The sequence below is a fragment of the Panthera leo genome, chromosome F2 (assembly GCF_018350215.1).
Source record: "Panthera leo isolate Ple1 chromosome F2, P.leo_Ple1_pat1.1, whole genome shotgun sequence".
Classification (NCBI taxonomy): Eukaryota; Metazoa; Chordata; class Mammalia; order Carnivora; family Felidae; genus Panthera; species Panthera leo.
Genome location: NC_056695.1, coordinates 21,391,469 through 21,412,155, shown reverse-complemented (window position 1 = coordinate 21,412,155; position 20,687 = coordinate 21,391,469). Strand labels below are relative to the sequence as shown.

At 41.9% G+C, this 20,687-nt stretch overlaps 1 protein-coding gene across 1 annotated transcript in view; it reads left to right on the top strand.

Annotated features, from left to right (window-relative positions):
• EYA1 (EYA transcriptional coactivator and phosphatase 1) overlaps nt 1-20,687 on the top strand; it is a 169,367-nt gene that overhangs the window by 125,627 nt on the left and 23,053 nt on the right. Inside the window, exons 13-16 of the mRNA XM_042924177.1 lie at nt 18,532-18,590; nt 18,703-18,863; nt 19,685-19,799; nt 19,961-20,082. Coding sequence (XP_042780111.1) covers nt 18,532-18,590; nt 18,703-18,863; nt 19,685-19,799; nt 19,961-20,082 — 457 coding nt within the window. The remainder of the gene's footprint in view (nt 1-18,531; nt 18,591-18,702; nt 18,864-19,684; nt 19,800-19,960; nt 20,083-20,687) is intronic.

Here is a 20,687-nt window from a genome sequence, read left to right as displayed (position 1 = left end):
AAAATAAAAGGTATTTACCTCAAAAAAAAAAAAAGATACAGGGTTTGCTACATTAAAAATGTTACAGATGCGCCCGAGTGGCTCAGTCGGTTAAGCATTTGGCTCTTGACTTTGGCCCAGGTCACGATCTCCTGGTTTGTGAGTTAAATTCCCACATCAGGGTCAGTGCTAATAGTGCAAAGCCTGCTTGGGATTCTCTTCCCCTGCCCTACTTGTGCTCTCTTTCTCTCTCAAAATAAATAAATAAACTTTGAGAAAAAAAAATTACAAAAATATTTTCTACAATAAAAAAAGACTTATTTCCAAGTAGTGGTCTAATACCATCTGCCACCAATACAACAATATGTTTTATTCATATTTTTATTTTCGATAGTTAATATTTCTTATAATTAGCCAATTACGGACTATAGTCAATCAGTGACTCAGCTATTCCACCTTGACTCAAAGCCCCGTATTTATGTGATTTGTTCTCTTACGGTGCTAGAGATAGCAGAACTTGAACTCATGAATTCATGCATTCGTGGAGGAACCCCTCTGTGCCTTAATTTCCTGTCTCTAAAATTGAATGATGATAGTACACACCTCACAGGGTCCTTGTGAGGATTCCCTACTTCTATATCATTAAGGGCACAGAACTAGCACCCGCCCACAGGAAGCAGTTGAAGAAATCTAGGCTATTACTGTTTACAGGTATCTTCTACGTGTCAAACCCGAGACAGTAGGGCTATGGAGGAAGAAGAGGGAGTGACTTCAGGAGGGGTTAGGGAGTGAAGGAAAAGAGACAGTAGCTGGTTTGCTGCCATAATCCCCATGCAGAATTCCAACACTGATCACACCAGAGACGATGACGACAACAACGAATCTGCCAGTGTTTAATTTGCAAATGCAGCTGGTTCCAAGCACATCACACAGTACTTCTCTTGCCCTTTCTTCATTCGTAGCCTCCTCCCACCCCAGGTCCACGAGAGGAGATTCACTGCTGGCAGTTAAATAGCTACTGTCTCTGGCTTCTGTCATGCTGTGCCGCTCCTTTGTAGAAGACGAGGATGCTGGCTTTGTGTCAAAAAGACGCGTGTTTCTTTGCTCGTGCTGATCAGTTTTCCTTTCCTTGTCCAATTCCGGATCGTGGAAGGATTGAAGGATGGCTCATGGAACTTTCTGGTAGTCCACAGTGTGGAGCAGAGCCTTGCCTTGTTTGAAGTCTCCTCGCCAGGCAGAGCAAGCCTGTCCCTGGGTACGTCCCCATGGTGGCAGTGGGGATGCACTGTGGGGCTCTGGGTTCTGGTCCTCCCTTGGTCAAGTAAGAAAGACAGGAAAGCAGCAAGCTTCAGGGAAACTCCTCCTGTCAGTTAAAAAAAAAAAAAAAAAAAAAAAAAGCATTGACTTCGATTCTCCCTCAACACTGTGAACTCCATCTTACCATCTCCAGTTTATATATGTGGGAAATTGAACTGAAGTGATTTTTGCCCAGAGCCACTTTGGTAAAGCCAAGGTTGAAGCCAGCGTTTCCTGCCACAGCTGTCATTGCACTAAAACCTGTCTAGCTGTGTCTCCTAAGCTGACCGTTGCTCTTTAGCAACATAAAGGAGGTAGAGTATTCCAGTGCTGTCACACCTTGATGTGATATGGCAAAGCCCAATAATGGCATTTTCTCTAATGTATTCTGTACATTTTTTTAATATTATTTATTTTTGAGAGAGAGAGAGACAGAGCACAGATTGGGGAGGGGCAGAGAGAGAAGGAGACACAGAATCGAAACAGACTCTTGGCTCTGAGCTGTCAGCACGGAGCCCAAGGCAGGGCCCGAACTCGAGAACAGCAAGATCATGACCTGAGCTGAAGTCGGACGCTTTTAACCGACTGAGGCACCCAGGCGCCTTCTGTTCTTTGAAAGCTTTGGTTCTCACTGTCTTCCAAACAGTAGCTACTCAAGCAACCTAACATCTGCTTTGCGAAAGTTGGAAGATAGACAGGGAGGTAGATAAATAGGCAGGCAGTGGACAGACATTTGTAAATTCCTACTGTTAAATAGACAAATATTTTCCTGCCCCTATATTACAAAGGAGAGCTGATATTACTCCTGCTTACTCCATTCTGGACACTATACAAGGCATAGAGGAGAAGAGATGAAATTTATCACTGCCCTCGAGGAGCCCAGATGCTATGTGGAGACGGAAAAGCAAAAGCACGATTTTATCACAGAATGATATTCCCGGTGATGGGGATTTGTAAGGATATTACAAGAGTCCAAAGGCAGGATGGTTCACCCAGATTGAGGGCAAGGTGCCAGGGCTGTGTGTGTCAGAAAAATGATTGCCCAAGGAAGTGATCTTTGACATGAGAGCATGTGGCATTTAGGCACTTAGTTCGAGTAGGTATAAAGCACAGAGTGCATGCAGGGCGGTTGTGAGGTAAGAGGACAGAAAGGGAGACTAGAGCCAGGTCACGGAAGGCTTTGTACACCCTGCTAAGGAAGCTGGATTTCATATGGAATGCCAGTGGTAACCGTTACAGAATGTTTAGCATTACCATGGGCATGAATGGCATTGCGAGGTCAAGGGCGTCAATAATCTAGGTGGGAGATCACCAGGGTTTGCCTGCGAGAACAGAATACAGGGGCAGATGCGAAAGCTAAGAGTGTAGTTTGGAAAGACTGGGGATTATGTTCAATGTCGCGGGGAGGGAAGCAAGAGTCATACCTTCTGGCTTGAGTCATCAGATAGAGGTTTAAAACCCCAGGACGGTTAGCTGGCTTTGGCAGGAAGATGCTAAATTCGGTTTTGAGATGTGGGATTTGAAGTGTACAACATCCTGCAAGTGATCGGCATGCAGGTCTGCAGCCCAGAGAACTGAGCTTGAAGCCATTGCCCTTGCAATTGGTTAAGATTTGCCAAGAAGGAATGCACTGAATAAAAAAAGTTATCACAGAGGAGCGGTCCCTTTGTGAATTTTTTGTTTGGAAACCCAGAATCCGAATATAGATTGAAGATTCCTGATTCAGAAAATGGAATGACTCCTGTGAAGCCACAGTGGTGATTCTAGCAAACTGATGGTCAACCTGCCCATGACATAAACGGCCTTCCTGGTTTTGCCATAGTCTCTCTACTCGGAGGACGAAGCTGTGGGGAGGTGGTGTGGTCTGCGGAAAGAGTGAACGCCTCAGAGATGGAGAGACCCCGAGTTCAGTCTTCATTTCCGACCGATGTGTGACCTTCACACAGTCAACCTGACAAGCCTCAGAGATGACCCGGGGGCTTATTAGGAAATGGCAGAATCTAGAGCTCCAGCCCAGTGCCTGCCATTTGTTGGACCTCAGTCAACAGGAGGACCACTCCTTCCTGAGTAGAAATACCCCATCAGCTTGCCCGCAGTTGGCCGGATGGCTGTCAGTCTATTTAAAAACTCCCGTGAAATTGACCTGTTGGTGTCACACAAGACAGGCTTTTCGTGCAGATTCTTGATTTTGACAGGTGCTTACCAATCTTCAATCTGGGGAAAGAGTCATTGTTTTGTGAGGTCTGATTTTACTAATTTACTTGCATAGGAAGTTTGTTTAGTCAGAGAGGAATTCCTTTTTTTAGATTGACTAATGCAAGAGAAAGCCTGTAACTTCAACTTCCCCAAAATGTGTCTAAGTTGCAGTCCCTGGGGACTTCTCCTGTTTCAGTGCAGTTACAATGGAGCCTCTATTCGAACAGCATTTCTAAGGAAACGCTTTCTAAATCCTGGATTCTTCTCACTGCTAATTGTGTGCTACTCCTTTGTAAGGCAGGTGGAGGGTCAGGGCAGGGGAGAGGATGCCATGTTTTTATCAACATTATTTTGCAGATTTGTTCACCGCCTCAAAAATAATTGACTGAGAATTATCTCCTGGTACTGGCATTTTGTCAGAAAGCTAAAGGGAGCTCTTATGTGCAAGATATCCCTTCAGTTGGTGGGAATTGTTTGTTTTAAACACATAATTGCAACCCTACTAGACTTGGAGATCAGCTATATCTGTTAAGCAAAAAATCAGTACCTCAGAAAATTAACAGTTGAAAGATCGTGTTTAGCACGTATGTAGTAAGAACATGTAGGGTTGGGATAAAACACAAATATTTTCTCTTTTTTAATTTCATTTATGTCTTTTGAGGGAAAGAGGCAAGTGGGGGAGGGGCAGAGAGAGAGGGAGAGAGAGAATCTCAAGCAGGCTCCCTGCTGTCAGCACAGAGCCCAACTCGAGGCTTGACCTCAGGAACCGTGAGATCATGCCCTGAGCCTAAATCAAATCAGATGCTTAACCGACTGAGCCACCCAGATGCCCCGAATATCTTCTCTTTTTAAAGCAGCAATTATAACATTTACTTTCTTTAAACTATACCAAAAAATATTTAAATTACAATTGGCAGAAATGAATATTTCATTCTACTTATAATCGCATACCTGTTAAAATGGTCCTAAGCAGAAGCCCCTCCTCATTATTGGCCAAGGTCCTTACAGCAATTGCCAATAAGGGCTCTCTCCAAATCCAAGAGAATATTTGAAACTTTATATCTGAGGCAAGACACAAATGGATTCTGTAAAACTATTTTTCGTGATAATGGCAAACAAGATGAAGCTGTTCCTGTTCTCAAGGAGCTTAGAGTTCAGGGAAGCCCAGAGGAGGGGGGTGGAGTCAAGCACGGGTGCTGCTCAGAAATTTGAGGGTGACTCACACACTGATGGAAAAATTAACAAGGCTCAGCAGAACTGCCTGGGGTGGGCTTTGGAGAAGAGTGATCTAAGCAGCAGGTGTATAGTAAATGAGCCTCTGAGTGATAGAAGTTATCAGTTGAGGAAAATACAGCCTAAGGAGATAAATGAATGTCATAAACTCATTGACACACATCCTTCACACTGGTCACTCACTTGAACATTTATTAAGCAATGACCGTGCTATGCGGAAACATGATTTTAGGCGCTTAAAATAGAATTGTAATGAGGACTGACAGTTGTTGCCCCACTGAAGTTAACAGTCCAGAGGGGAAAAAAAAAAAAAGCTGGAAGTGAGCAGCCCTTGCCTGGTTAAAAGAAATATGAAACACACATAAAATGGAATATTAGGACAGTTTAAAAAATAACACAGATGATTAATATAAAAATATCTTTATTACATATTGTTGAGTGGAGGGGAAAGAGGCTACAAAACACGTATCTGGTTGTACCTGCTTTTCGGGTGTGTGTCCCCCAATGAAAATGTAAGCCCTGTGGAGAACGGGAGGAACTTTGGACAGTTGAGTCAGTAGGAGGGCAGGAAGGACAGTGGAAGAATTTAACAGTGGTGACTTCTGAAGGATGGAACTAAAGTTTCTTTCTTTTATACGCTTTTCTGTTTTGCATGAATTTTCTACACGGGTGTTTGTTATGGTCAGACAAAATAAATTTCTTTTCATAAAACTACTTTTTAACACTTCTGTGACATAATGCAGCAACATTATCACTTATCTTTCGGTTGGGTCATCGATTCTGTCATAACTAATTCTGTCAGTCGGGTCGTTGGAAAGGTTTTGTTCGGTGTCATCCGTGTGCTTGGTCCACATCAAAAAGAAATAGTCAGAAATAGGGTCCTATTTAGAAAACAGAGAGAAAAAGACCCATGAGAAGTTCTCTCTTCCTTCAAAGAGTTTATTATCTGGTGGTATACTTATCTGTCTATTTCCTTATCCATCAAAAGTAGATAGAGCTTTGGGGAGGATTAGAAATAACACCTAAAACATAGTAGGCTCTCAATAATTGTCCTTACTGTCATTCAGTGGGTTACAGAGCATACATCAGAGGTTGGAAAACATAAAAGAAAACAAACAAAAAACCCTAAAAGCTTGACAGAGAAATTAATTGCCTTGGCCAGGAGAGAGAAAGGGGAGGCATGCCAGCAGACGATAGACACAGCTATTGCCTGTGAAAGGGGAGTAGAGGTCCGGCACAGAGTGTGCAGTGGGCTGCAAGGGGTAAACAGGCGGGCACGGCCCTGGATAGCCGAGGTTAAGGTCATTATAGAGGCCCTTGAATGCCTAGCTTCATTGGAATCTATTGTTTCCCGTTTAGTTTTTCCCAAGTACGGATTGACCACCTTCTGGCTAAAAGGCAGAGACGGACAGAAACAGAAGTGAAATGTATTACCCGCTTCCAAGAAATTGATATCGCATGTTGGAAATTGTATTTTCAGGTAGAGCAAAACCTACATTGAGAAAAATGTTCTGAAGGTGAAGGTTGAAAAGAGAGTCCCAGCAGTATGATGAATTCCATTTCATATTCTCAAAGCTCTGTAAGAATTCTAGTACCTTCCCTGGGAGAAAATTATAGTGACCCTCCCCTGCACCCACCGCTCTCTCCAGCCCTGTGATGTCTATCAGGCCTTACTGGCAATATGTGTATCTGCTTTATTTTTGTATGCTTGGTGCCTGGTATGATCCCTGGTGTATAAATAGGCAATCAGTCATTAGTTGAATACATGACAGACTGAACAAAAGAACAGAGAATGTGTGTCCTATATATTTTCTAGAGATATTTCCACAATTAATATATAACATAACATAAATGCTATATTCATGGTATATAATATTTTCCTGAATAATACAAACAACCAGATTTATAATGAACAACCAAAACGTGATTATCTGTTACTTTAAATATTCATGGAAAAAGAAAGGGCTGGTTTTCTAGGGAGTGAGAGTATGAGTAAGGATGAAAATTTTCCTTAGTTTTCCTTTCAGGCACCCACTCCTCCCCCTCCCGCATTGACACCCAGTGGTTGGGGCACACCAGAGCTCCCCATGCTGGAGGAAACCACAACCAGATAGAACAGTTCACCCCCAAGTAATGAGGCTTAAATAATTTAGTCCTAAGCTGAAGTCTTTGTCTTATAAAAGCAAATTCAAAAGGAATGATTTCAGGGGGTAGGATTTCAGATCATAATACTTGGAAGAGAGGAGAGAACTTTTGAGTAAGAAAGTGCACTTGAGAGGTCCTCACTTCCCCGTGAGAAGCTAACAGGCAAGTGACATGGAACCTTCCAGTAACTCACAGAACCCTTTTTTTTTTTAAGTGCCGCTGTCCGCTTCTGCATACTTTTCTCTCCAGAGTCAGTAATAACTCTATGGCAAAAGAAATCGGCTTGGAAAATTTTTATCAACTTACTAACTAAGGATGTTATTCCGAACTACACATTCCTCTACATGAAATTGAGTTTTTACTGTTATAAAATTATCAGTCCGTATGATGTGTTAAATTATTAAATTGAGCTCTTTTAAACTTTCAAGTTTCACTCCCCACCCTTGCATAAAAGGGTCGCTTAAAAAGCCAGTTACGTTCAAGTAACTCTTTAAAAGCTGTCCTGATGTGTGGTTTGCAGTTAAATGAAGATGAATTGATAGATACAGAATGGTGATAAACTGGAACTAATATTTATTGCAAATATTTAATTTTAAAGTAAAAATTGCTCCAGAAAAAAAAAAACTCCTAAAACATGACCTATTTAATATTACAGCTTTTGTTCCTTGTTTGTGTGTGATCACAACAGACATATTCTGTGTAAATTAAAACTTGTAGTTAAAGGCTTTGTGAATAAATTAGTATATGATTCACTTTCCTCAAATGGCAACGAGGACTAAAGAACGTGACTGCAGCAAAGGATAAAAGGGCTCCTAGTTGGAGTATCTTTCCGTGCTTTTGGCAACAAGTTTGGGATAAAAAGAATGATTTTTATGAGAATGTGATTATTCACAGCAAGATGAGGGTTGGTGTCACTATGAAAAATTCTTCTTCAGGAGACAGTCTCAGCAGGAATAATCTAGAAGAAAGGCAACAGGAGTTACAAAGAACACTGTTGCCAGTGACAGATTGTGTTTGCAAAATGATGAGCAAACCCATTGAAAATTGAGAAACGGTTCAGCAGTAAATCAAAGGCTTATTCGCAAGAGAAGTTCTGACTCACCATTCAAAAGGATGACACTTATGTTAGATATATGCTGTTTTCTTTTTTTTTAAGTTCTGAAATATTTCGTAAATTAAGTCTGCCTTTAATCTTTTAATACATGAAAAATCACATGATACAATTGAAAATATGGATGATATTTTTAGGATAAAACTATAATGCAGTTTAACATATTTTCAGACACTATTGCACAGTGCTATTTTGTATTTGAAGATGTGCACCCTTTTCACTGGCTCCCACAGCAATTTGTAAAATACCTCAACTTCTGATATTAGCTGAATCATAAATGAAGCTTTTAATTCGGGCCTAAGCTTCTTGTGTATAATATCATGGGGTAGGGGTATAGAACGCGCGGGACATCATGAAAAATGGATCTTGCAGCATTCGGTATAAAGTATTCACTGCATCCTTAACTTTTTAAAAAGTAATTATGTGTTGAAGTCATTAGACCAAGTGCCATGGATTCCATAGTTATCAATGAAAGGAACCCATTGGTTCCGTGTTGAGCAATTTTAAATTAGCCCGTTTTATTTGTAAAGAGCTTATTTTCAATTCTTTCTGGCTCTCTCTTTTCTGGCCTCTCTTTTTCTCATGCTAACATTGAGAGTAAGAATAGAGACAAATGCATTTTATATAGTCGTGGGGTAAAGAAGGTATTCATAGTGAGACAGAAGGAGCTGCAGGGAGAGTGAAGCTGGCATATCAGATTTATTAACACTGCACCACTCGCTAAGAAGGAACTCTTCATGCGATTCCTGATGATGACATCTTATTTTTAACGAGCACCTTTGAAAAGAAATTAATATAGAAAAATATTCTTAAATGTTCTTTTTTTATTTGTTGTTAACCATAAGCTTGAGATTCCTGTAAATTTTTATGTCGTGATCTGAAATATTTAGCATACCTTTGTACGTCTACAAATAACATTACTTGAGTGCTTCATTTTATCTTTTGCCTTAATATGCCATCTTCAGGCACTTTCAGTAAAGATTTTAGTCTCTAAATAGTGTGTGAATATTTATCTAAACAGAACCAGATTGAAATAGTTAATGCCTTCTTACCTTTGTTGAAACTGCTGTAATTCGCATCTTGGGTTTCAAATACAAGTACCTAGGTCTCCTAGCAAACGGAAACAGAATTCTAGTAAAATCTGTGTCTCATTCTGATAATCTCTACAAGATACTGTAACATTAAATATATTAAAATGCTGTTTTTATAAGTAAGACACAATAGTTAAAAGCAGTGTGTATCTTTACTAGTTGTGTTTTATTATCAAATCTCAAAATTGGATGTTAAAATGCCTTATTAGTTTCTGAGATTTGAAACTGGGTCTCCTCCCTCCCCTCCCCTCCCCCCCCCCCCCCCCCACTGGCTGCTATTAGTTTTGTCCTCCTGTCAAAACAGATAGAGGGACATTTAGATATTGACTTTTAATATGCATTGGTGCCTATACTATGCTGAGTGCATATTCTAGAGTGAGAATTTAAAGACGAGTTTGTCTGGATATGTTCTAATTCCTTAATGTACATTTCCCAAAATTGGCAAACCAAATGAGGCCAATTTCAAAAAAACTCCTTCTCCTGTGCCTTAGCCACAGGTAACCTGCACCCTTTTCTTCTGCAAGGAAGCATTGAGGGAAATGGGAGGGTCGTGAGGTGTTCCCCAGACAGGCTTGATAGGTCCAGACCACCTCCACATGCGGGACTGAGGGGCTGCGAATAGCACACCACACCCCATTTCCACATGGCCATGCTGCAGGCTCGCATCTAGCCCTTGATGGTGGGCACAAGGGCACAGCAGCACTTAAGCTCTTTATTATGTCAATTTAAAAGTGCAGTGCGGGCTTTGACACACCTTTAGAAAAGCACATTGCAATCATATTATTCCACATCACTAAGTTTAAATACACAGTATGCTGATTGGGCAGCCTCCTTTTTGCAGAGAGAATCGTACAAGTAAAAACCTGGTTTTTGCAAATTTACTAACTCACGGACAAAATGCCTAACCCACAGAGACGGACGTACTCAATGCGGTTGTCCGTGAATGAGAAACAGCACTCTTCACCTCTCTCCCATCCGTTGGCATATTCCTGGACCGCCCCTTCCCCCTGAACTTCTGAATCACAGAGAATCTCTAGAGATGATCATTTAACCTCATTTTTTCCAAAGAAGTTATAAAAATATCTAGGGAGTCAGGGGTTATTTCCAAGAGCCGCTGTGGAAATCACTCCCTTAAAAGCTCTGTCACTCGAATACTCGTCACCCTGTAATGCCACCTGTACGCTTTAGATTTTCTGTTAGAAAGAAAGAGGGTAGTGTAGACAGATCCACAAAGGGATGGTTTTTCCCCCTTTTTTCTATCTAAGGTACTCCTGGTCACTTGTCAAGATAAAACTTTCAAGACAGTTTGTGTGTTTGTCTCTAAAGTACGGGAAATCCTTCCATACTCTGTACAGTTAAACATTTTCGTGTTCAGAAATAAGAGGGAAACTTCTTTCTAGTAACTTGTAGGTGTCTATGGTACCGAGCGAGTATCTATCCTGTTCAGTGGGGAGGTGGGAGCAGTGGATGTTAATTGCCTGATGACGGGAGGGGACAGAGGACCCAAGGATCCTTTCCTCTGCCGTGGCTAACTCCGGCTGGTCTCCATTGGCACGCCAACGCACAGGCACAATGAAAATAGCCCGTTCTCTCATGTCTTTTTTCCTTTCATTTTTCCTTTGTAAAGGGAGGTATTGAAACAATTAGTTGGCAGTCTCGGGTTAGTTTTCTCACGGTAAATTTGGAAAACGGAGTGAATGTAGCCTCGGTCAGCAGAATTTGGGCTCGTATAACTCAACTTCTCCAAAGACGTGTTTGTAACATTTTTACATTGTTCCCTCTCACAATGTGCAGTCTGCCTTAGAGTTGTCTTAGAGTCTATTTATTCAAAGAATGTAGGTTTACTTGGAGTTTATGTTTCTGGTGTCGAGTTCAGAGGTACAGTGCCTCAGCAGGCCGGTTATTACATCACTGTGCTTGGCATAGATAATAAGACCCATTGTAACTGTCTTAATTTTTTTTATTAATTTTCCTAAACTAACTTGAATGGTATGGTGTTTTTTTACATAATTATGGCACAAGTGAAAGGCTTGGAGGAAAAGTACAACCACTATGGTATCAAAGCAGAATAAATATTTGCAGAAAAATTCTGCCATAACTTAATATTTTGCATATGAGCCCCTGTACAAAATCTGAGTTATTCCTGGGGCTTGGTCCAAAAGAACATGTCTGTGGCCCGACCCTGGAAGGCCAGAGATGATGACGGATCAGAAAAAGGTCAGTTTGAGTTGCAGTGCCAAAAATAATGACAGAAGGGACCAAAAAGGCAGAATAACAGTGCAACCAGAGTTCTGAAAGGGAATGTGCCTTTGCCGCATGGCTGTTGAGATCGTACCCCATGTGGCTTTCTTCATACTCCCAACACCAGGACTGGTGCTTAGCTGCTTCATGTGTTGGCAATTTTCCCCAGCCATCCATGTGAGCATTTCATAATCCAGCCCCACGAGTGCTTAGATGTCTGCGAGCTGAGGGCCAGTAGTAAGTAAAGCTTGCTAATTTTATTTATCTTACTACTCTGTGAAGCACATGGGCCATGGAACATAAAGGGAAGCTAGGCAAGGGTAAACTCTGGTCCTTTGGTTGGTGGTGTTTATCTGCAAGATGATTGTAGAAACCTTTTGTGGAGAACGGAGGTTGCAGACTAGCACCTGTGGGCTCAACCCCGTGCCTCTCTGATTGTTACCGTCTGCCTTCATTCACCTCCTCTCCCCTGGTCAGATCCTTGTTCCTGGGCCTCCAGCCTTCTAGCTGTGTCAAAGCCACACTAACACCTACACTCTCACCACCTACTCCCACCCCCTGGCAAAGGCCCAGTTGCCACAGTGGCTCTCCTTCCAGGGTGATTTTAGTCATTTGATGGCCTACTGGTGAGATGAAGGGCTGGGGTTTGTCCCGGGGGATGGAGGACTCCCGTCTGAGCTCCAGGCTGGGAGAGGGGGCCGTGGTGACAGACGCTGGGCACAGTAGGAGTGGGGCAGGAGAAGGGGAGGGTAAGTGTTGGAGCCGCAGTCCCTACACTCCAAACAACCGATAGGCCACGAAAGATCCAAATGGCGGCCACCATGAGGAGTGGACACTGGTCTGCATCGTGTGAAATTGCGGGGCATGGGAAGAGCCGGCGAGTTGGGAGGTCAAAGATGTAGTGTCTCTGTGCTTACGTTATATAACTTCTCTGACTCTTCATTTTTTGCGTCTGTGAAATGAGTTACGCCAGTAAATACTCTTCTACCTTCATAAATCAGCAACACTCATTCAACTCAACAAGAAGGACGAATATTTGTGAGGGAGGCAAACCGTGTGCCCGCCCCCGCAAGAACTCTACGGAAGTAGAAGAAAGGACTTATTGAAGTAGGTTGCCTTTACTTTAGGGAAGGAGGAATATACTCAAGTGATACAAAGAATCAAACTAGGACATTCTGGTAATCAAGTGTCAACAGATTGTGTCTCCTCTCTGTGCGTTAAGATTTCTGAAAAGGGGCAGGCCAACCTCACGTCGCTTTAGCAGTAATCCAAGTTCGGTAATTAATTGTCAAGTGTTCCTAGCAAAGGATAGGCACAATTTTGCCTGGCACTGGTCCTGGCTCTTGCTTAGAATTTGTGCTCTGTGCGTGTATATGAAAATTGGTCCAATGAAAATGTTAATTATATATTCCTCTACTATTGCCTTGATACGGAGCCTTTACGCACAAATGTGGCTGATTTGGACATCCCTTTGGAAAGCCATGAACAAAAGATGACTCTTTTCCCACCTCTTGATCCCTTGCCAGCTCCCATAGCAATTTTTGAATGTATGATTTCGAGGGTAACACAAGCCATCTCCAATAGCCTTCCCTTAGGGGGACCTGCTTTCTGGCTCCCCAAGAGTTTTCTTGCATGTCTGGAACTATTTCCCAGAGAGAGGGGATAACTTGCCCAATAAGCGCCACCTCCCCCCACCCCGCCTCACCGCCACACACAGGTAGATGTCTGACATCAACAGTCTGGGATCCCAAAGCTATGTTTTGTTTCTGTTACCCAGCTTCAGTGACTACGAACTATCTCTGGCAAGTTCGCCCTGTATCTCTTTACCTGGTGCTGTCCCTCCCCGAGCTGGGAAAACAGAGTTTGAGTTTTCAGACCTCAGAAGCTCTTCTGGACTAAATAGAATTCAGCCATTCAGCAGGGGCATGGATGTTCCTTTGAATGTTCCTCAAGGCGGTTCCGCAGCATTTGCTACAACTATAATTTATCATGTGTGTAGTTAATTAACTTCTGTCTTTCCTGCTGAACTGTACGTGCCTTGAGGGCTGGGGCTGATGACTGGATGCTGCTTCCAAAGCCAACTCCTTGCTGTCACCTGCTAGCCCTTGTAACTCTTCTCGCCTGACCTCCTCCTTGAATGATGGGGTTTGGGGGATGATGGTGGGGTTCAGAGCTGATGGCCAAAGAAAAGAATTCTTGAAGACATCAAGAATCATCTTTAGTGCAAAAAGATGATTTTATTAAAGCACAGAGATAGGACCCGTGGGCAGGAAGAGCTGCATGGGGGTTGTGACGGGTAACTGATTATATACCTTCAGGTGGGGAAGGGGTTAGGGATAAAGTAAGTCTCTAAGGTATTTTGGAAGCAAGGTTTTCAGGACCTTAAAGGGGGTACCTGTGGTTAGGAAAACATCATTTATTACTGTTTAGTAAAACCTCAGTCATGAGACCCTTCAGATGTATAACAGGGAGCCATAAGCCTAGAGTGTGATTACTGACATATATCTTAGGGGAGGTGGGTAGAGATAAAGGAAATTTCCAAAGGAATTTTTAAAAAAATATTTTTTAATGTTTGTTTATTATTGAGAGACAGACACAGAATGTGAGCAGGGGAGGGGTAGAGAGGGGGGAGACATAGAATCTGAAGCAGGCTCCAGACTCTGAGCTGTCAGCACAGAGCACGACACGGGGCTCGAACTCACAAACTGCAAGATCACGACCTGAGCCGAAGTCCGTCACTTAACCAACTGAGCCACCCAGGCACCCCTCCAAAGGAATTTTTATGTGTCTAAGGAGACTCACAGGATCCAGGGGGGTCAGGATGCTGTTAAGCCAAGATTCCCTTTTGCCCGTAGCAAAGTGTCATCATTGAGGCAGCTGAGCTTCTAGAGGGAGGTCACTCTGCCTGTTTCAAGGACTTGTCACTACTGGGCTGTAGGCAGTAAGGGAATTTAATTTTTCATTTGCCTTTGTTTCCCACATAACCTGATTGCTTTACCCCCTTACACTTAAACCCCCTTACATCTTCATAAGGGTGATGTTAGGGCTCCAGGAAATAGACTATAGGTTTCTATAGTCTATAGAGATTAGTCTATGGGTAAGGTTGCCTTTTTCTTGCCGTTAACTAAGTTTTCTGTAAACTGAAGGAGACTCCTGTCCTGCATGACTGTGATCTCTATCAGTCAAGCCATTTGCTTTTGTCCTTTCCCCTGTTCTTGGGCAGCCGAGAGTGTCTGAGGAATATCACACATATCCCGCCTGGGAGGAAGGGGTGCGGTGCTAGCTTATACTTTGCCCTCAGCGTGCCTTATGTTCCCTCATCACTTGTGCCTTCCTCCTGCCACATCCTCCAGCACACCAGGGTTCTGCTGCCTCAGGGCCTTTGAACATGCTCTTTCCTTGGCCTGCAAGGCCATTCTGGAGACCCCACACAGCACTGCATCATTTCCTTGCCTGCTATACTTTTTCTCCTTAGCAGTTATCACCATCTAACACATTGTACATTTTGCATATTTACTGGTTTGGGTGTTTCCCCCACTGTGATGTTAGTTCCAAGATGGTACGGACTTTTGTCTGTTAAATGTTGTGTCCTTAGCATCTGGAATAGCGCTAGAACATAGTAGCCCCTTTATAAATAATAGGACACATGAATGAATAAATGACGATCTTTCTAAGCTAAGGCACCCATTAGCCGGCTCAGATGAGTGTTGAGTGCAAAATCTGTGAGAGGTCATGAGAATTGCTACCTTCTCCCCAAATGAGGCCCCCCGCGAGATACCCCAACACAACAGGGGTACCTTGGGTACCTGCACCCTCAACAGGACAGGTTAATGCTCAACTGGCTGAACTGGCAGTAATGTCCCTTAGACTTGTGAATGCTGGCCAAAGACTTGGATTCAGTAATGACTCCGATGCTCTAAAACCCTACCATATACATTTTGGAAGTTTATTTCAAAAATACATATTTTTTTTAGCACATCCAGTCTTTTTGGAGTAAAAACTTATTTTCCCATGGAATTCTTTATGCTCAGCACTCTGTGTATTAAGCAGTAAACTAGGGTTCTTAGGAATATATCTTGGTACCTGGAAATAATGGGAAGCTTCCTTTCTTGTTTTCTGTGTCTATAGATCCTTCCAGGGGGCTTTTAATGTTGTGGTGGTGTTTCAGTAGGTCCGGAACCCCTGCTCCCCTCCTTCAAATAACTAATTTTCTGAGTTTCAAACAAATTTAGAAACTAAAAAACAACTAAGTCCAGAACGGAAAAAAGAAAAGCTAAAATTAGGCTCTTAAGCAAAAAGCTAGATGGCTTCCAGAAAGTGGGGGGAGGGGAGTCTCATCGTAATGGGGGAGGGGAAGAAGAATTTCAGATGTTGGAATGGGGGGCGCTGCAGTTTCTGATTTGAGAGTGGATGCACTTAGAAAGCTTCACACATTCCACGTATATTAAGATATTTCCATATTTTTATATTTTCCATTCTTTGAGAAATTAAAATTTGTAATAGGTAAGCATCAAGATAGTAATAGCAATAGCATAATTTTCATCAAAATAAAAACATACAGAGCATATTTCCCCAAATATTTCTACAATTATGTAGAAGCTCATACAAAGACTTACAGGTATTTACCTGTAAGTCTTATATATACCTTATCGATACAAAGTTCGTGCAGTAAGGTATTTTTCTATTGTTACGTGAAATGAACAATTCGCAAAACATATTTTACAGGGACGTTTTAATGATTTCTTTCTATTCCTGGGGGTGCTAATGAGGCCCTTTAAAAAAATGCTCCTGATGTTTGCCTCTGTTTCCATTAAAATCATTCTACAAAAAACCCTCCTGATAAAGAATGAAGATTTCCTTGTTGCCACCACACTGGAGTTGATCAGATCTCTGTGAAGCGAGTTTAGGGTCTGCAGGTAGAAGCTTGGAGCTGTTGACACTCAGTGAGAGCTAACCAAGATATTGAACAGCGGTTCAGATGAGGGCCTCAGCCCTGGGAACAAAAAGACCTGGGTAAAGCTGGCGGGAGAAAACAAATACAGGATGTGGGGGGACAATAGCAACAGTGGAGTCATTAACAGTCATTGGAAGATAACTGACTTCTCCATGGTCATGGAGATTTACAACTGCTTGCATTTAAGAAAAGCCTCTTAACGCCCTGCCTTTGGAAGGAATTCTTCCCGCCCCTAGAGTTAACTAACTTTAAGTCAGCTCTGATTCCTTGAATTAAATCCTTTATAAGGTAGCCTTTTCCCTTGTACTCACTCACCTTCAACCTCCTGTTTTCTCCCCAAAGAGAAAAATCCTCCACCGTGGCATTCAGGCTTTGGGGTTTTTCTGGTTTTGTTTTGTTTTTGTTTTGGGGGGGGGGGTACACTTTTTGGTTTTGCTTTTTTTGTTTGTTTTGTACACTCACCGTGCACCCTAAAAGAGTTGTTTACCAACAACACAGAAAAAATGTATTTCTGGCTAGATAAATGGCAGAAATGTCTACGCATGATTTCGTCACTCTTTAAACCCGGGATGAGTACAGGGTTGAAAAACCACTACTGTCATTCATCTTCTGAAATATGATTGAATTAATAACTCTGAGAAGTCCCCAAACATGTATTCCAGGAATGATCTGTTTTTTAAATGTTAAATTCACAGTCCACATGTGAGGCCTCCTGGACTTGCTTTTCCTCTTTCTTATCTGAGGTTATGGACCTCGGGAGAGCAGAGGGGGGTTACAAGGTCAAAGTCTTTTCCTCCTTGGAACTTGCTGCTTGCTGGGAGAGGGTTGCCTGGAAAATAGATGCTTTGGAGAAGGGGTTGGGGGGTCAGGATTTTAATTCTGTTAAGCAACAGCTGGTTTGAGTTTCTTTTCACTTCTATCTCCTGCCCCCTTCCTCACAAATCCGTGGAGAGAAAAGAATTTGTTCAGAAGGGACCCGCAACATAAAAATACACCTTGTCTTACTGTGGCACTTGATGTATGTCATCATTGTTCCAAACTGAATGTCAAGCACTATAGGGACAGGCTAGATTTTATCAAGTTAAATAGGAAATACAACCAGAGCTTTAATCAGAAGAACCTTTTAAAATACAGGATACATGCCTGGAGATCTTTTAATAATATTTTTAAACTAACACTTTTAATGACAAGAAGTATAATAAAGACCTCTGGGGTATTTGGAGCCTGACTGCAAAGAATCGTAACTGAAATATTAAAGCATTGCCCACCGTGGGTGACTTGTTTCTGGAGGGGAGACCTCGTTGTCGGCCTCCAAATTCGTACGCCTTCCTTTGGCAACAAATGTTTATTGAGTGTCTGCTTTTCACTCGACTGTGCTAGGGACTGGGGATGTAGCCATAAGATGTAGGGGTTCGTGGATGCAGACAGGTGCATGAACATCAACTCAGTCTAGTGGAGCTTTAGCTCAAAATCACAGCCTCCTATTCTAAACAGTTTACACGCGGTTTGGGCTTTAAACATCAGGTCTGTTCAAATAACATTATTCTATAATAAATTAATAAATCCAACACTTATATAATAATAAAACAGTAAAAAAAAAAAAGTGCAAACTACCACATGGTTTGATTGTTTTTATTTGGGTTTTTAAGTCTCCCATGCTTTCTTCCTCCTACGCACACACACATGCACACACACATACACACACACACATACACACACACACACACACAGAATAAAACTCACATCTCTCAAATCAATGGTAAACCAGTACCAGATTTTTTCGTCTGGGCTCCTCAGTGCACTGGCCTCAGGCTCTGTTGGTGTGTGGCTCAACAGCAATCAGAGGTCATAATTTCATTGGCAGTTAGCATCAGGTTTAATTTTTCTAGCATGTTACATTTACCGACATGTCTGGTTTCAGTTATGCTCAGGCACTGACTGAATCAGCTTTGAGCAGCATGATGTCTTCAGGTACCGGAGGTTTATGGAACACACATGCTAATTGTTTTCAATCCCTTTCCTTTCTAAACACAAGAATATATTTTCTGAAGCTGAATAACAGTAGTCCTTAATGGCATTGCTCATTTTTTTATGTCAAGAGAGGGCCTGGAGTAGGTAAAAATATCAGCTTTTCACAAGACTGACACCTACTGATTGACATTGTTGAGAGACGGACCAATTAAAGTTGTGGGGTCTTTTTAAACAGCTGTGTGTGGTTTTTCAAAAAAAAAAAAAAAAAGGTGCTTCTCGAAAATGAACATGTATCATTTTTAATTGCATTTTAGGAATGTGACCAAGTTCATATAGATGATGTGTCTTCAGATGATAACGGGCAAGACCTGAGGTGAGCATGTTGAAATGTGAAGTGATTTTCTCCATTTTACAGTTTAATTGCTAGGCTAATTAAGATGAACTTTCTGTCTGGTTAACTTTGGGCTTTTCTTGCATCTAAATAGCACATATAACTTTGGAACAGATGGCTTTCCTGCTGCAGCAACCAGTGCTAACTTGTGCTTGGCAACTGGTGTGCGGGGTGGTGTAGACTGGATGAGAAAGTTGGCTTTCCGCTACAGACGAGTAAAAGAGATCTACAATACCTACAAAAATAATGTTGGAGGCAAGTAGCTATCACCAATATCTTACTGGATTATTAAGCTAGTCTGGCTAAAATTCTCAAAGTACGACTCACTTTCACATCACACTTTTTGGGATGTAATAGCTTTTTTGGAGCAGTTTCATCTAACCGGGTGATTATCGTGCTGTGATTTAGTGACAGGAATATTATCCTTCAATGGGGTAGATGTTTGTGTTCTCATCTTTTGATTGTGCTTCAGAATGACATTAGCATACAAGGGAATATGTTGACTTAATTAAAAGTTTAGGGGTGGTGATGTTTTGCAGCATGGCTAAATCTACACGCTCTAAAGACGACATCCGGGATCTCTTGCCTGTTCTTTCCTTAGGAGTTATTCTAGGTCAGTCCCTCCCAAAAGGTGGCATAGGTGACCAGTGATAGATCCACGTTTCTATTCTATGAGCTTAGCACCTCTGTTGGGTAGAAATAGATCTTTCCCAATAGATTCGGCAAAGGTTCCCAGACTCACTTGCACTGGCCAAGCCACGGTCATACACCTACCCTGGGAGCCAGAGGGGGGTTGGCTCTGCCCAAACTCCATGGTTAGAGGAATGGTGTGAGCAGACTCCTCAAAAAGAGATGACTTCTATAACCAGGGCAATGCAAGCTAGAAATGCAAAATCAGTAGGTGTTCCCTACAGTGCTAAACAAGTAGGGAACCAATGGAGGCTCATGTGTGAAAAATTACTTCACATACTACAAAGCCTCAAGAAGATATTAGGAGTAGTATTAAACGTTGATTATTTATAACGCTGAATAGGAACTTTGGTAAGGAGGGAATTCGTGTGCTTTTAAATCCACAGGTCTGCTTGGTCCCACCAAGAGGGAAGCCTGGCTGCAGCTGAGGGCTGAGATTGAAGCCCTGACGGACTCCTGGTTGACACTGGCCCTGAAAGCACTCACGCTCATTCACTCCCGGTAGGCTGCTGTCCCCAAGTCACCCCGTGGTGCTTTTGCTGGAAAACAGCCTTTGCTCGTGTTTGTCCATTTTGGAAATTCATTTTCAACAGTCTTTTTTTTTTCTTCCTTTCTTTTTTTTTCTTTTTTTTTTCTTTTTTTTTTACTTTCTGTTCTCATAGGACGAATTGTGTGAATATTTTAGTAACAACTACTCAGCTTATCCCAGCATTGGCGAAAGTCCTGCTATATGGATTAGGAATTGTATTTCCAATAGAAAATATTTACAGTGCAACAAAAATAGGTGAGCTGCTTTTGTTTTGTTTTACAATCAACTATTCTCCTTCAGGCTAGCAAAAATGAAAGGCAATATTTGAGACTTTTTCATAGTACTAGATGTCAAAAAACCAGAAGAATTTAATTTTATTATGTCAGAACTGCCATTGGATATCAAGAGAAATAAAAATCATAACTCATGCAGCTTCATTCAAGACATTTTACTTTACTGACTAACATTAAGACCTATGCCTTTTACACCTGGGTGGCTCAGTGTTAGGCATCCGACTTTGGCTCAGGCCATGATCTTGTGGTTCATGAGTTCGAGCCCCGCGTCCGGCTCTGTGCTGACTGCTCAGAGCCTGGAGCTTGCTTTGCATTCTGTGTCTCTGTCTCTCTCTGCCCCTCCCCCACTCATGCTCTCTCTTTTTCTGTCTCTCTCAAAAATAAGCATTTAAAAAGACCTACGCCTTTTATCTATAGTCAATTTAGCATCAATTCTAGATTATTATCTTATTTTTCTTTTTAGCTGACATCAACAAAAATATCTAATATGCTAAAACAAACAGTAGTATAGAGATACACAAAGTAGAAATGAAACAACTCTAATAATATCTTTCTTTAAACTGTTAT